Source organism: Danio rerio, chromosome 15 (genome assembly GCF_049306965.1).
Source record: "Danio rerio strain Tuebingen ecotype United States chromosome 15, GRCz12tu, whole genome shotgun sequence".
Lineage (NCBI taxonomy): Eukaryota > Metazoa > Chordata > Actinopteri > Cypriniformes > Danionidae > Danio > Danio rerio.
Window position 1 is genome coordinate 22955324 of NC_133190.1, and position 14491 is coordinate 22969814.

The 14491-nt window shown below is 37.3% G+C and overlaps 1 protein-coding gene across 1 annotated transcript; it reads right to left on the reverse strand.

Annotated features, from left to right (window-relative positions):
• Nucleotides 1-1952: 1952 nt before the first annotated feature.
• Nucleotides 1953-6805, reverse strand: dlc (deltaC). The gene is given in 9 exon segments (NM_130944.1): nucleotides 1953-3282; nucleotides 3387-3501; nucleotides 3592-4285; nucleotides 4624-4840; nucleotides 4934-5295; nucleotides 5643-5900; nucleotides 6018-6075; nucleotides 6180-6413; nucleotides 6510-6805. Coding segments are annotated over 9 exon segments (1995 nt in total). The 5' UTR covers nucleotides 6561-6805; the 3' UTR covers nucleotides 1953-3276.
• Nucleotides 6806-14491: the final 7686 nt, after the last annotated feature.

A 14491-nucleotide genomic window follows, 5' to 3' on the forward strand; every position in this document is an offset into this window, starting at 1 on the left:
CAGTGCAACCAGAAAGTGCTAATTGGGAGGCTTTGTGGTGCGTTCTACCTGATAATAGTACGTTTAAGTAATGGCCGTTTAGATCATTTTCTGACATCATTTAAGTGTTACAATGATTTACAACTTTTCTGATATGTTAAATTATCTTGTATGTATTTTTTGTAAACTAGAGACCTCAAGAGGTTTTTATTTTAGGTTCTTTGTATTATTAATATTTTCTTAACTATTTTAAGAACTTTTCACTAAAATATTTTTAGATGCCCACAATGATTTTTCACACTTAAAAATGAATGTTCTAAAAGGGTTTTTCTCAGAAAAGTCATAGAAGAACCAGGGAGCCTTTCTTTCATTTGGAAAAGAATCATGTTCTTCTTGTGGGGATAACAGAAATATTCTTTTTTATTTTCTCAAATGATATTACACTTACATCAGATACATGTCAGAAATCACACATCTGAATACACACAAATATAAGCATGAATTCTGTACATCCACTTTCTCCTTCAGCAATGCTTTCCTTTTTGTGTGCATGTACACATAATAAAAAATTTTATTAAATAAAATAAGGGGGGGGGGTAAATAAGTAAAAATGAATTAATTAATTAAATAATATTTTTTGAATAAAGTTTATGATTTGCAAATGCGCTTCATTATACATTTCAATTGCAAATTTCATGCATGCATTTAGGGTAGGACTTTTTTTGTTACAACCTTTCTTTGGCAATGTTCTTTATGACAGCCACCGACAACATATTCATTAGATACTCATCCCTTTTTAACCATTCCTCAGGTTATATGTCCAAAAAAAACAACAAAAAACAAAGGGTATTACAGATTGAAAGATATTGTGTAAGGTATTTTGTATTTCTTTCCAATATTTTTTAAATAACCAGAGCAGTCACAGAAAATTTGATAGTGATTAGCCTTTTGATTTCCGCATTTTCTCCAGCATAAAGACAAATTTCCAGCATGATATGAGTTCTGGGTGTGATAAAAATCTTATTTAACTCTTTTAACCAAATTCTATCCATTTCTGTTATTTAAAACATTTCAATTGATACCTTCATATTTTTGTCCATTCATCCTCAGTTATAACAATTCATCCTTTCTCCCACTTACTTCTAATGCAAGTTGTTGAGTGTGATTTGAAATTTAGCAAACATTTATATATACCATCATTTTACTTGAAAATCTGATTTACAGTTGAAGTCTGAATCATTAGCAACCCTTTAATTTTTTTTTACGTTTTTAAATAATTCCCAATTGATGTTTAACAAAGCAAGGACATTTTCCCAGTATGTCTGATAATATGTTTTCTTCTGGAGATAGTCTTTCTTGTTTTATTTAGGCTAAAATAAAAGTGGTTTTAAATTTTTTAAAAACCATTTTAAGGTCAATATTAGTAGCCCCTTTAAGCTAATTCTTTTTTTCGACTTTCTTCAGAACAATCCATTGTCATACAATATCTTGCCTAATTACCCTAACCTGCCTAGTTAACCTAATTAACCTAGTTAAGCCTTTAAATGCCACTTTAATCTATATAGAAGTGTCTTGAAAAATATGTGGTAAAATATTATTTACTGTCATCATGGCGAAGATAAAATAAATCAGTTAATTACAACTATTATGTTTAGAAATATTGCGAAAAAATATTCTCTCCATTAAACAGGAGAAACAATAAACGTTTGGGCTAATAATTCTGAATTCAACTGTATATGCTTTTCTAAACAATTCCATTAAACCGATCCTTGTCTCAGACCCATTTTCCATCCTCTTAATAATAGCAAAACATACTTTTCTGAAATAGAAAAGTTTAAACCAGGTTACAGGTTCTCTCTGGAACAGTTGATGTCATTAAAGAAATGTTTTATTAAACAGTGTAGTAAATTAGATATATTCATTCAGTTATTATCTCAGCAGTTCCTATGAAGGAAAAAAAACACGATGCAATGTAAATTATTCGGGGGTTTATTTATATGAAAAAATATATATATATATTTGCAAAATACATAAACATATATACATTCATCTCTCATAAATACAAAATATTTACAGTCCAATTAAATAGTGGATTATCTCAAGATTTTGTACATTATTGCATTGTTAAATTAAGGAAGACGGTATAAAATATAAAATCATCTATTTTGGTTTAAATGGTTTTAAAAAATGAAGATGACGGAACAAATGCCACATACTAAAAAATAAAAAATAAAATAGGAAAGGAAAAGACATAGAACAATCTATGTTGTTGTGAATTTTGAAAAACACTCTGATTGCAGAGGATTACAAAACCAGGAAATCTTGACAATGTTGAGGCTATCAGTTTGGACCAAGGGTCCTTTCAAGCCTTGGGAATGTCGGAAATAGATTACCAGCAGTGAATGTTGACAGGATGGCCGCTGTACACAACAGCATCCATCATCCATCGCTGTTTAAACAACTGTACTCAAATCAAACCAAACATCTACTGTCGAAAAGCATACTCCTATAGTGTTTAAAAAAAGGCTCTTTTCAGTGTTTCTAAGGAGTACCTTTGTAACTGAGCTGTATCACATTAAAGAATGAGGCACTTAATTGAGATTGGGTTTGGTTTGAGAAAATGTCACTGATAGTCAGATCCATTGTAGGCACTAAGTAAAATCACTGCCGCATAAAACTGTACATTTCCAAGACAGTTGTTCACATTGTTCACAGCCAGAACAACTTGTTTTGTTCAGTTTGATTGCTTCTCATCACAGTTCCATTTATAAATAGCATTTCGAACCATATCGAAAAAATAAAAATAAAAGGCAAATACTCCACAGTCACAGTTCCAGATCCTTCAGTTGCACCTCCTCCACCCATAAGGCTGATTGTTTGGGCTCCATGTGATTCACAGAGTTAGATGAACTTCAGGATGCCTATTTTCTTCCTTTTCAAGGCTTCTGTGATTATCAAATCCTTGATTCTTCAGCTCTTCCAGAGAGTTCTTGTGTCTATGTACAATTTAAATATGATGACAAATATATAAAAATTCTGTTTGGGTCATTAAAAAAGGGAAAGGAAATAGTGCAAATAATGCAAGTTGTTCCACGGGTCTTCAAGTCTCTTGCTTGTCTTCACAAATTCATTATCCATATCAAGAAGTAGTCCATTTAGTGAGCAGCATGAATAAATAAATAATATAATGCATGTGATATATACTCTCTTCACGTCTTCCTTTTGTCCTTAGAGACTGTAAACATTTTTGTGGTCAGGCCCACTGGTGTTTGAGGTGCTCCAGATTGAAGAATTCTGCTATACCTGAGGAAGGACAGAAAGGAAAAAATGGCATTGATGCACGTTCTTTGAAAGCGTTCTGCCTAAAAAAAGTTAGCAAAAAAAAAAAAAAGACAGAAGATACTTACCTCAGTAGCAAACACACGTTGTTCTATGTGTTCGGGAATGATGTACACAGGATGATACACTCCCTCTTTTGGATAGTTTAAAGGTGGAACCAGCAATGTTGATTCAGAGTTTTTCCTGAAATTACGGAAACACATCCACGTTATGCATATAAAATGAAACAGAAATTGTGAACAGAAACTGAAGATTACTTGAACGTGAACTTACTCTAGTTTGTTGTTTGTGTGCTTTTCATCAATGCTCAGATTGTAGTCCACCATCTTCTGCTTATAGTTTGATTTGTCACTGGAATGTGTGTCTACAGAGGTGGATCTGAGCGCCATATCTTTATTGGACACCTTAAATGGGCCACCAGGAATAAGGAAGGCCTCCTTCTCTCTACCTAAAGTGGAGGTTGGGCTCAAAGAAATGCGATTATTGACAGAATCCAGGTTGTTTCGAACTGTGGTTGAGCTGGCTTTGTGGTTCTGACGCATCTGTCGCAGGACCACAATGGCAGCACAGATCACTAAGGTCAGAGTAATGAGGCCTAGAGTAAATGAGACTATTAAGGCTGCTGGAAGAGCAGGGCTGTTCACAGGCGTGGGCTTCTGTTTGTACTCGCACTGTGTGCCCATGAAGCCTGCCGGGCACTGGCAGACAGGCCCAGAGAAGTGAGTGTAGCAGGTTCCTCCGTTCTGGCAGGGCATGAAACTGCAGGCGTCAGAGCGAACCCTACAGTCCTTGCCTGAGAAACCAAGCGTGCATGTGCAGGTGTACCCGTTGATACCATCCACGCAGGTGCCTGCATTTTGACAGGGGTTGCTTGAGCAGTCGTCAATGTTTGTTTCACAACGTGAGCCTGTGAACCCGGGCCGGCAACGGCACGTCGCTTTGTTGCCCAAATCGAGACACTGGCCACCTTTAAAAAAAATGCAGGGTGTTAACGTAATAAGCCTAAAATTTTGGAAAGTGAAATTGAATAATTAGGACAAAGGAGTAAACCAGGGCAAGCAACCCTTGGGAAAGCAATTGTGCATGTTTTAGACTAATAAAGGTCTATTGCTTTATGACAGCTCTATCTCACCATATCAGTGTAAGAGTCTCACTGGCGTCTGTTCTATCATGCATGAGTAGTATGTCACGCACAGTTGACGAATCCCAAAACAAAAAAAGCTGAAGGATCAGCATGTTTCAAGAGGTGTAGATGGCTGGAATGAATTGCATTTAGGACTGAAGATAAGTGCAAAATATTCTCACCGTTAGCACAGGGGTCACTGCTGCACCGGTCGATTTTCTTCTCACAGTTGGAGCCCATGTATCCAGGAGGGCAGCGGCAGGAATAGCTACCGGATCCCTTCTCCATGCAGGTTCCACCATTGAAGCAGGGTCCATCGGCACAGGTCATGGCGCTGACCTCGCAGTTCTTGCCATAGAAGCCTTGCGGGCATGTACAAGTGTAATCATTCTCCTGGTCCTGGGAAGAAAAAGAAATAACCATTAGCAATCCAGCTTCTACGATGACAAGAAAAAACAAGACTTGACAGAAGTGCCATAACTGGCTGCTTACATTGCAACTGCCTCCATTCTTGCAGGGGTTGCTGTCACACTCATTGGTTTCGATCTCACAGTTTTTGCCACTGAAGCCAGGCTTGCAAATGCAGGTGTAGCTGCCCTGGCCGGTGTTGGTACACGTGGCGTCATTTCTACAGGGCTTGTGATTAGTGCAAAAGTTCAGATCCTCATTGCAAAATAGACCGCCCCAACCTTCTTTGCAAGTGCACTGAAAAGGCTGGTTGCAGGTGCCATGCAAGCACCCTGGGTGCCGCGTGCACTCATCACAGAGGGGGCCTTCCCATCCAATCCGGCACTTGCACTCACCGGGGGCCTCACAATAACCGTTCTCCTCACTACAGCCAGACAAGCAGATGGCTGTTTAGAAAGGATAGGGAGAGAAAGGGGGACATTAGAATGACTGGGCATCATAAAACCACCCCCCCTCCTGGAGGCTCAGGCACATCAAGTATTTGTTAAGTACTGAACCAAGCAGCTGGGACGCACACAAAAGAAACACATGCCGTCTTCTTCACGGAAGGCAGAGCATATTAGGTTTCAGCGCGTGTGCTTGTTAAATTGTGCTCTTTGCTTCTATTGTTACAGTGAACAAAAGCAAACTTGGACGTTTGAAGAAGCCGTTGAACTTGCCCGCGTTATTTTCGCTGATTTCCTTTTGCTCTCCCCCAAAAAACAATGTACTATGGCTATTCATAAACACTTACGTTCGGTGCAATAATCGCCTTTCCATCCAGGAAGGCAAATTCTGTTGCCAGCGGCGTCACAGTTGAAGTGGCCGAAGGTATCATTCCGTGGGCGGCAGAAATCCGAGCATTCCTCGCCGTGGTAGAATTCATCGCACACGACACGATAAGAAAAGCGCAGTTGGCTTTGCTCACCGAGATGCACGTCCTGAGACCAGTCCTCACCGATAGCGAGTCTTCTTTTGGTGGCCAAACGGCTTATCATGTTGTTGTTATTCTCTGAAATTAATTAAATGAGTTGTTTGTTAAAAAATAGGAGGGGGCGACCGCATACATATTTTGTTTATTTCTAAAACTACGCAGGTGAGGCAAAAAAAGTGGACGCGTATAGGCTACCTGTTGACTGGTCAGAGGTTTCTGCGTTCCAGGTTTCGATTATCAAAGAGACGATTCCCTGTAATCACAGCACACTTTGTTAAGTAATACACGAATACATCTATATGCCACATACATAAGAGCTGACAACGAATCGTACGTATAAGATTTATTACTACTTACCGGCCACTTGAAATTAAAAGGCACGCTTATATACGCACTGCTGGAGATGGAGTCCGCGCTCAGTATTTCTGACATTCCGGTGCCGTAGGTGCACGGCGGCTCAGGTAATATGAGTGCTTGCGAGTGCTTCAGGCAAACACGGAAAAAGATCTGGCAGTCGCTGGACCCTTTACACACACTGCTCGTGCTTGTGAAAGACAGAACTTTCAACTCAAACACACCGGATGATTTCCCCTATGAGAATTAAAACAGGATTAATTGTAGCACTCTTTGTAGCCTATACGTTGTCAGAGAACAGCTGACTATCAAATAATAATTCTGAATACTCACCAGATGCGATGATATCAAAATAAAAAAACACGTTAATAAAACACGAGCCATCTTTGCCTTCTTGTCTGCTACTGAACGATAGCAGACTGTGAGAGTAGTCCGATATGAATGTTTGTAGTATTATCCACGATTTAAAGGGAAAAAGTAGTTGTAAAAATGCGTAAAGTTAAAAAGTTAAACGAATGAACATTTCTTATAAAAAAGTATCTCAATGTCGCATGTGTTTGGAGCCTACAAAGCAAATAAAAACAGATTTCTAGCTCCAGGGGACTTTGGACCCTTCAGTTACGTTTCTTATGGAGTGAAGGCTGCGCTTGGCTTTTGTAGCGACCGGTAGGAGGCGTGGCCAATGCAAATGAAGTCATAAATGTTCTTTCATTAAATTATTTGATTAGCAACTATACGTCATGACGCTTTACGTTCATTTTATAGTAAAACTGATATTACATGAACGCTGAAACAATTTGTAAGCCTAAAAACTTTTTGGAAACCCACGCTAACCACAACCAGATATCAAATTAGGCCTATCTCATGCTGGTTTATAAATTATAACAAAAGCCAAATCACAATTTACATATTGTTTTCCTGGACATTATAGGAATACATTCTGAACTTTAAAAAAACTAAAAACATATTAATGAGGTTATTAAACTGTTCCGCCCTGTATTATGTGAAAAAAATAATAATTTAATTTGGACTACCGGTCCATTGTATTTTTAACAATGTCGCGTGCCAAGCAATTCTCTAAAAGTTTGTTTTTGTCTTAAGAATATTCGTCTGCGATCGCGGAGGGGCTTTGGGTGGAGGGGATTGGCACATCCCTTTTAATTCAGTTCTAAAATCTGTAATTGTTCTGACGCGTGTGAGTCGTTAAACCGGCAAGCGCTTTTTTGTGCGCTGGAAAGATCCGGAGGGCTCTTTTGTTATCTTGGGTTTGGATTGTAGGTCTTTGGTAAAGAGGGCGAAATGGTGGGGGTTGCATAGAACATTTAAGATTGCAGATAATTGCTTTCTGGAGTAAGAGTGTGTGTACGTGTGCTGGGAGGGGGCTTTCAATACAGCTGTATGATAATCTGCGCGCACCTGCGCACTGTGTTTGCGCTTCGCAATCTTGGTTTGTGTATTACACACACCGCGTTATCACCACACCTTGCATGCTTTCTAGCCTCTGATGCATTCATTTTAATAAAGTCTATATATTAAAAAAAAAAACGTAGGCTATTCAATCCGTAGCTTGTATGCATGAAATCAAAGTTTGCATGCATCTGAAATGTTACTCAGATGTGCTGAAATAAATAAAATTAAAATAACAAACAATAAATTACTTTGCGAGTTAATTTTTTACGTCAGAGTATTAAATGAATATTCTGTCGCTGTGTTTTGGGTCATGTTGAGGGATAAACATAGGAGACACGCGCTAACAATGCGCGGCGTTCCAAACTGTTGCTCGTGCTTTAGTGATTTTCTATTGTGATTCTAATGAGAGCAGCGCGTGCCTCCGCTGGCCCCATCTTTACCCCAGGCACGCTTTGCCCACTGGACGGCACCATATGATTAGGGGGGTTAAGAAGGTCCGCTATTGTTAATTTATTGTCGGACAATTATCAAGACCGTCTGGTTTCTTGGCTTTTGATAAACACAAGGGTGAACACGTAAACAAAACTTATTATCTGTGTAAACAAGAAAAGGCGAGTAAATGAAGGGACTCTACGAATTATGTCGTTCATTTGAATACCATCATGATTAACAGTGTTGATATAACAACATACTTTAGCATTTAAGAGTTATTATCTGTATAAAAGGCAAGTATAGTAAATAACTGTTTAGCAAAACATGGGGTAACACTTTATTTTCATGGTCCAATACTGTCTGCTTAATATCTGTTACTGCTCCTTTAACAGACATTTAACTGACTATAAGAAACCTTGCAAGTACATGCCAACTTACACTAACCCTAACCCCAACTTAACAGTCTACTTAATCTAATGATGCAATGTAACAAATTCAACGGACCATCTAAATAAAGTGTGACCAAACAGGGTGCTTTTTTTTAACATAGCTCAAAGTAAAGTCTTTAAAATATAGGTTCTTTACTGCCACATATGGTTCCACATAAGTTCCACAGGTTCTTTAAATTATTGAAATTTATGAAAAATCTTTGAAGAACTATTCACTGAAAGGTTGGGCAACCAAAAGTTTTCTGGCATCACGTGAAACCCCTTTTGTTCTTACTGGGACCTTTATTTTAAGGAGTGTGTGCTAGTAAATTACTAAATAATCTTATTAAAACATCATACAAGAACTAAGATATTTTGATGACAAAGATGAAAGGACGCCGTGCAATTACTTATTCAAAACGACATTATAGTAGCAAGAAACACTTAAGAAAAAAATAAGTGGTTACATAATACTTTAATAGAAATAAATGATAGCTAAATCAAAATATGGAAAAAGTGTTTAACGTTTTAATGTTCTTTATTACCATTGTAGCAAAGTAGTTTAGGCTGAATTAATTTATTTCTGTGAAAGCACCACCTATGTCTTTCAAATCATTTTAAAAAATTATATGTATATGTGTGTCTTTTAAATAGCAGGACGTTTGCTGTTTTTTTTTTTTTTTTTCTTGACCTGGCCCCGTCCCATGAAGCGCATCCACTGGTATTGATGCGCGCAATGGGGTACATGTTCAGCAAAATAGGTGTCGTGTGCCCATTATGTTCATTCGACAAAGAGAGTGATGAGGGGAAAGCGGGGAAAAGTCACAAAATCAATAGCCATCTGGCTCAATCGAAGACACGCATGGAGCATCTCTGATGTCCCCCAATATAGGTGAATGGTAGATCAAACTAACACGAACCCCCTCTTCCCCCAGGGACATTTATAAGTGTAATAAACTCACTAACGTAATGGTTTCATCGCCTGCTTTTGCGGCTTACAAAATTAAGCGCTCCATGTTTTGCTTTGCGCGTCAGTGCTTAACACTTTCCCATCCACGTGTCCGACATCCAAACGGTGTAAGAGCCGTCGCTTTGGCGGGGTGAAGCGTGTCTGTGAATGGGCTCATATAGGGGAGGAGGAGGATTGGCACATGGGGGTGGAATGACACATGGCGACAGCTATGGTGAGGTGTGATCCAGTGGCAGAAGGCGCATCCATAAATGTGAATTGGTGCCCCTCTGCCTAGGTGTGAAGTGCGACACGCGGTGCCCGGCGCGGACCGGTTCCCAGGCTCCCTGCACGTGCATCATGCTCTGAGGTGTCAATTTATCCACATGTCATTTGCTCACACTTTTAGGACACATTCTGTTAGGGTTAAGCTCTGAACCTGGCGAATCATTTAGCAGGGAAGGGAAACACATTTTATGTAGTCGCAAGGGATAGAGTTCACCCTAAAATGAAAATCACTCACCATAAGGCTACACGCCTTTTGGTTCTACGTCTTTGTGAAGTGTTCTATTCTCCTTTATGAGTTTCTATTTTATATTATAGTCGTCACTCGTCAATGCCTATACTAGTTTTCAATATTCATCCAAATATATTTTGTCTTTAACAGAAGAAAGAAACCAAAACAGGTTTGGAACAAGTAAAGGAAGATTAAATAAATAACAATATTTTCATTTTTGGATAAACTATCCCTCCAAAACACAGAACTGACTAATTTTTATGACTGTTCCCTTCTATGCCAAACATACACAAAACAGCTACTATTATTTCTGTAGATTATTTGCTTGAATCCCTCAAGTAAAATTTCCTAGGCCCACACGGAATGTACGCGCGCAGAATTCCGCAGCTTTTTCGCAATTTTTAGCCCATCATTAATTCTGTTTGCTTGAGTAAACGTGTGTAAATCTACATTTATTCAGTTTTTAAATAAAGTACAGTAATATTATTGACTAATATGAAAATGTTCATCTGATTTATACAATGCAGTTTGTAAAGTAATATTTTATTTTAGTAGATATATATTATATGAGACTTGTTTACCAAATAAAGTGAATCTAATTGGATTTGCATTCTAAACATTAAATAAAAGTTAAAAAGATATGATTTTTTTTATTTAGCATATTAAGGTTTTAGTTATGATACTACCAAAAAAATTCTGCAAAAATCTGCAGATTTTTTTCTAAAGTTCTCTGCTGAAGTAGTAAAAAAACGTCTGCAGATTCCATCTAGCCCGACTTATGATCAGCTGTTTTAAACTGAATTACCATTTGTCAGGCTTCATGGATAGTAAAGTGTCCATAGGTCATCCAGGGACTTACTGCTTACTATTTTTCAAATATGAATTTGTTCATGGTCACACGGTGGCTCAGGGGTTAGCACTGTCGCCTCACAGTAAGAAAGTCACTGGTTCGAATCCTGGCTAATTGGCATTTCTGTATGGAGTTTGCATGTTCTCCCCATGTTGGTGTGGGTTTTGTCTTTGTGCTCCGGTTTCCCAAAGACATGCACTATAGGTGAAATAAATGAACTAAATTGGCCGTACTATGTGTGTATGGATGTTCAGTTCTGAGTTGCACCTGAAAGGGCATCCGCTGTGTAAAACATTCAAGTTCAATTCAATTCACCTTTATTTGTATAGCACTTTTACAATGTAGATTGTGTCAAAGCAATTTCACATAGAATATTATAGTAAACTGAAACAGTATCAGTTCAGTTTAGCTCAGTTCACTGTGGTTCAATATTCAATACTGAGAGTCCAAACACTGAAGAGCAAATCCATCGATGCTCAGCTCTACAGATCCTGAACCATGCAATCCAGGGGTGACAGCGGCAAAGAAAAAAACTTCACCAATTGGCAAAATTAAAGATCAGTTGGTGGTTCATTCTAACCCCTGATTAATAAAGGGACTAAACCGAAGAAAAATGAATGATTGAATTAATTTGGTCATACTACTTAGCTTAGATGCTGTTTTGGACATACTAGTTGAAAATGATGCAAATTTGGATACCCTTCTGTTTAAGTCTTATTTGGGCCCTTTTCTGATCTCTTTGTGGTTTGGTCTAGGCCAGGAGTGGCCAACCCTGTTCCTGGAGAGCCATGCACCTTCCTGCAGATTTCAGTTGCAACCCATATCAAACACACCTGCCTGTAAATATCATGTGTTCAGGTCCTAATTAATTGGTTCAGGTCTGTTTGATATGGGTAGCAACTGAAATCTGCAGGAAGGTGGCTCTCCAGGAACAGGGTTGGCCACCCCTTGGTCTAGGCTCTGGGTATATGAACTAGCTGCCATTTTTCTGATCTTTTCATCTAATATCACAAAACAAGGTCATTCATTCATTCATTCATTCATTTTCTTTTTGGCTTAGTCCCTGGTCGCCACAGCGAAATAAACCGCCAACTTAGCATATGTATTACGCAACGCATGACCTTTCAGCTGCAACCCATCACTGGGAAACAACCATACACACAGACATACACTATGGACAATTTAGCTTACCCTATTCACCTGTACCGTATGTCTTTAGACTGGGAAACCCGAGCACCCGGAGGAAACCCACGCCAGCAGAACGAGCTCCTAAAAGGAAAAAAATATGGAGAGTAGATGCTGTCCTTCTGCTCTGATAGCTGCAAAACTATTGAATGCGGTAAGCTTTTCTTAAAATTGGAACTGGTAAAAGTGTTTTTTACTTGAATGTACAATTTCAGATAGCAAAGGAAATAGTTGAAATTGAATATATATATTTTTAGAAAGCAGCAAAAACTGCTTAGCTGCCCGCAGGAATTGCATAAAGTATAATACAGACAGACAAATACAAACATATTTTGATGTTGTTGTAGTTAGAAAGCAGCAAAAACTATTGTATGTTAAAACATAATAAAACTTATACATAATATTTATTTAGCAGAGTCAAATGCAAGTATGTTTGCATTTAGGCCTGCCTGTATTTGTAAATTCAAACAAATAAAGTATGACAATAATTGCAAAAGCAGTAGTCAGATAGATAAATAGATGGTTGAATGGATTAAAAACATCATCCAAAATAAAGAAAAATCTCAAAACATTTCATATCCAGTTTGCATGTGAATTTAGCGTTGTCAATGTATCATTGGATTAACTAGTAATGAATGTTTGGATAAGAACCGGTTAACATAAGTGAATCAAAGACTTGACCAAATCAAATTGACTCGCAACAAATGACTCTTATGAGTCGGTTTTCTTAAATGAGTCACTGACATCCCGCGTTACTTCAGTACGAACAATACGAGTCGTTTTTTGTGAATCCATCCAGACGAAGCGGTTACTCAAGTAGGCCTATTTTATTTTATTTTTCGTTATGACTGACTGTTATTTGGCGATTGTTCATATAATAACGTGTGGTTCAATATTTTCATGACAAGTCGTTTGTAATCAGCCATTACCTGCTTCTCTTTTAGTTTGAACAAATTATTACATTGCGCTTTTTCAGCCTCGTGTAACGTGGTGTTTTCTACAAAGTTTTCTCGGTCTTCAGAGGTTAGCATGAGGGCATCATGGCACGTGTCCTTCTGTCAAACGCAAAGGTGCGACATCAGCAAAAGTTTTGACACCTCGCATTCTGTCTCTCAGGTGCCTCAAACTGCTGGAGCATCATCTATTCACATCATGTGGATGTTAGTTTAGCTGCAAAACATCAAGTTAGAGCAACAGCTAATACTGATAATTTAATTTAAAATTGGGTTCTAATTCTCACAAACAGTCTGAAGGAACTAAAAAGTTTTCAGTTGGACCAAGCAATGATTTCAAATTCAGTTTTCTAATAATGCAGCTGACAGAGTTGAAATATCAGATTGCATCAGTTACATTTTAAATTCATTATAATAGCCTTTCAATAAAATATTTTACATTTATGTTTTTACAATAGTATTTGAGAATGACTCTGATTTAAAGCTAAATCTATAAATAAAATATGAATATAAAAAAAATGGAATTATATAAATTTAATAAAACATCTCATACATTAAATATATTTTAAATAGCTTTTTATGATGAAAAAAATATAATAAAATATTCAAAAACATATTACACAACAGAATAAAATTAGACAAAAAATGTTAAGTTGAAGATATCAGACATCGAATGCTCTGATCGATAAGCAAGAAATTACAAAATATCCTTCATGTTTTTTAAGCATTTAAACTTTTCTTTCCTTAAATAATTTCTGAAGCCACTTATTAAAAAATTCTTACATTTTTATTTAAAAACAATGAACAAAAGTGCACTGAGTATTCAAATAAATTAGATAATGATCAGTTAAATGATGCATAAAAGTGCACATTTTTAGCACGTCTGTGTAATGTTATGAAATATAGGTAATAAACAAAATCCTAAGTATAATTAATAATTATCTAAAGCAAGGGTGCCCAAACCTTTTCTTATGAAGGGCCCAAATAACTAAACTTGATTGAGACCTGTGGGCTGAAGGTAAACCAAGTTGTATTACATTAAATATTCCATGAGTAATTTTGACCTAATTTATTTCCTAATATTAAAAACAAACAACAACTACAAAATATTGCTTTAAATTATATCGACTAATGCAGTTTATTAAAAAAATATTATAATGAATTTATTACAGTAAAAAAACACTAACAATCCCATTAACAACACAATGGAGTTCAATGCTGAATATACAAGCTGCACCTGCTTTTGCCTTAATTTGCTCTCCGATATCTAGTGCATTGCCCTCTATCCATCGAGTGACAGTATTTATATCAAAAATCCGGTTTATTTACAAAACAAAAATTACACAACAAACAAACAAAATGTTATATTAAATTTGAAATGACGATCTCTGTCATAGATATTCACCTTGAGCACCCCCCCACCATTGTCCCACTCTTCTCAAATGGGCTGGTGGGCCAAATTAAAGGTAAACAAGGGCCAATTTTGGCCCACAGGCCCTACTTTGGGCATCTCTGAAATAAAGCAATTAAAGCTTAACAAAACAGATTCCCTCCAAATAAGTGCTTAAAAAAACAACAACACAAACCCACG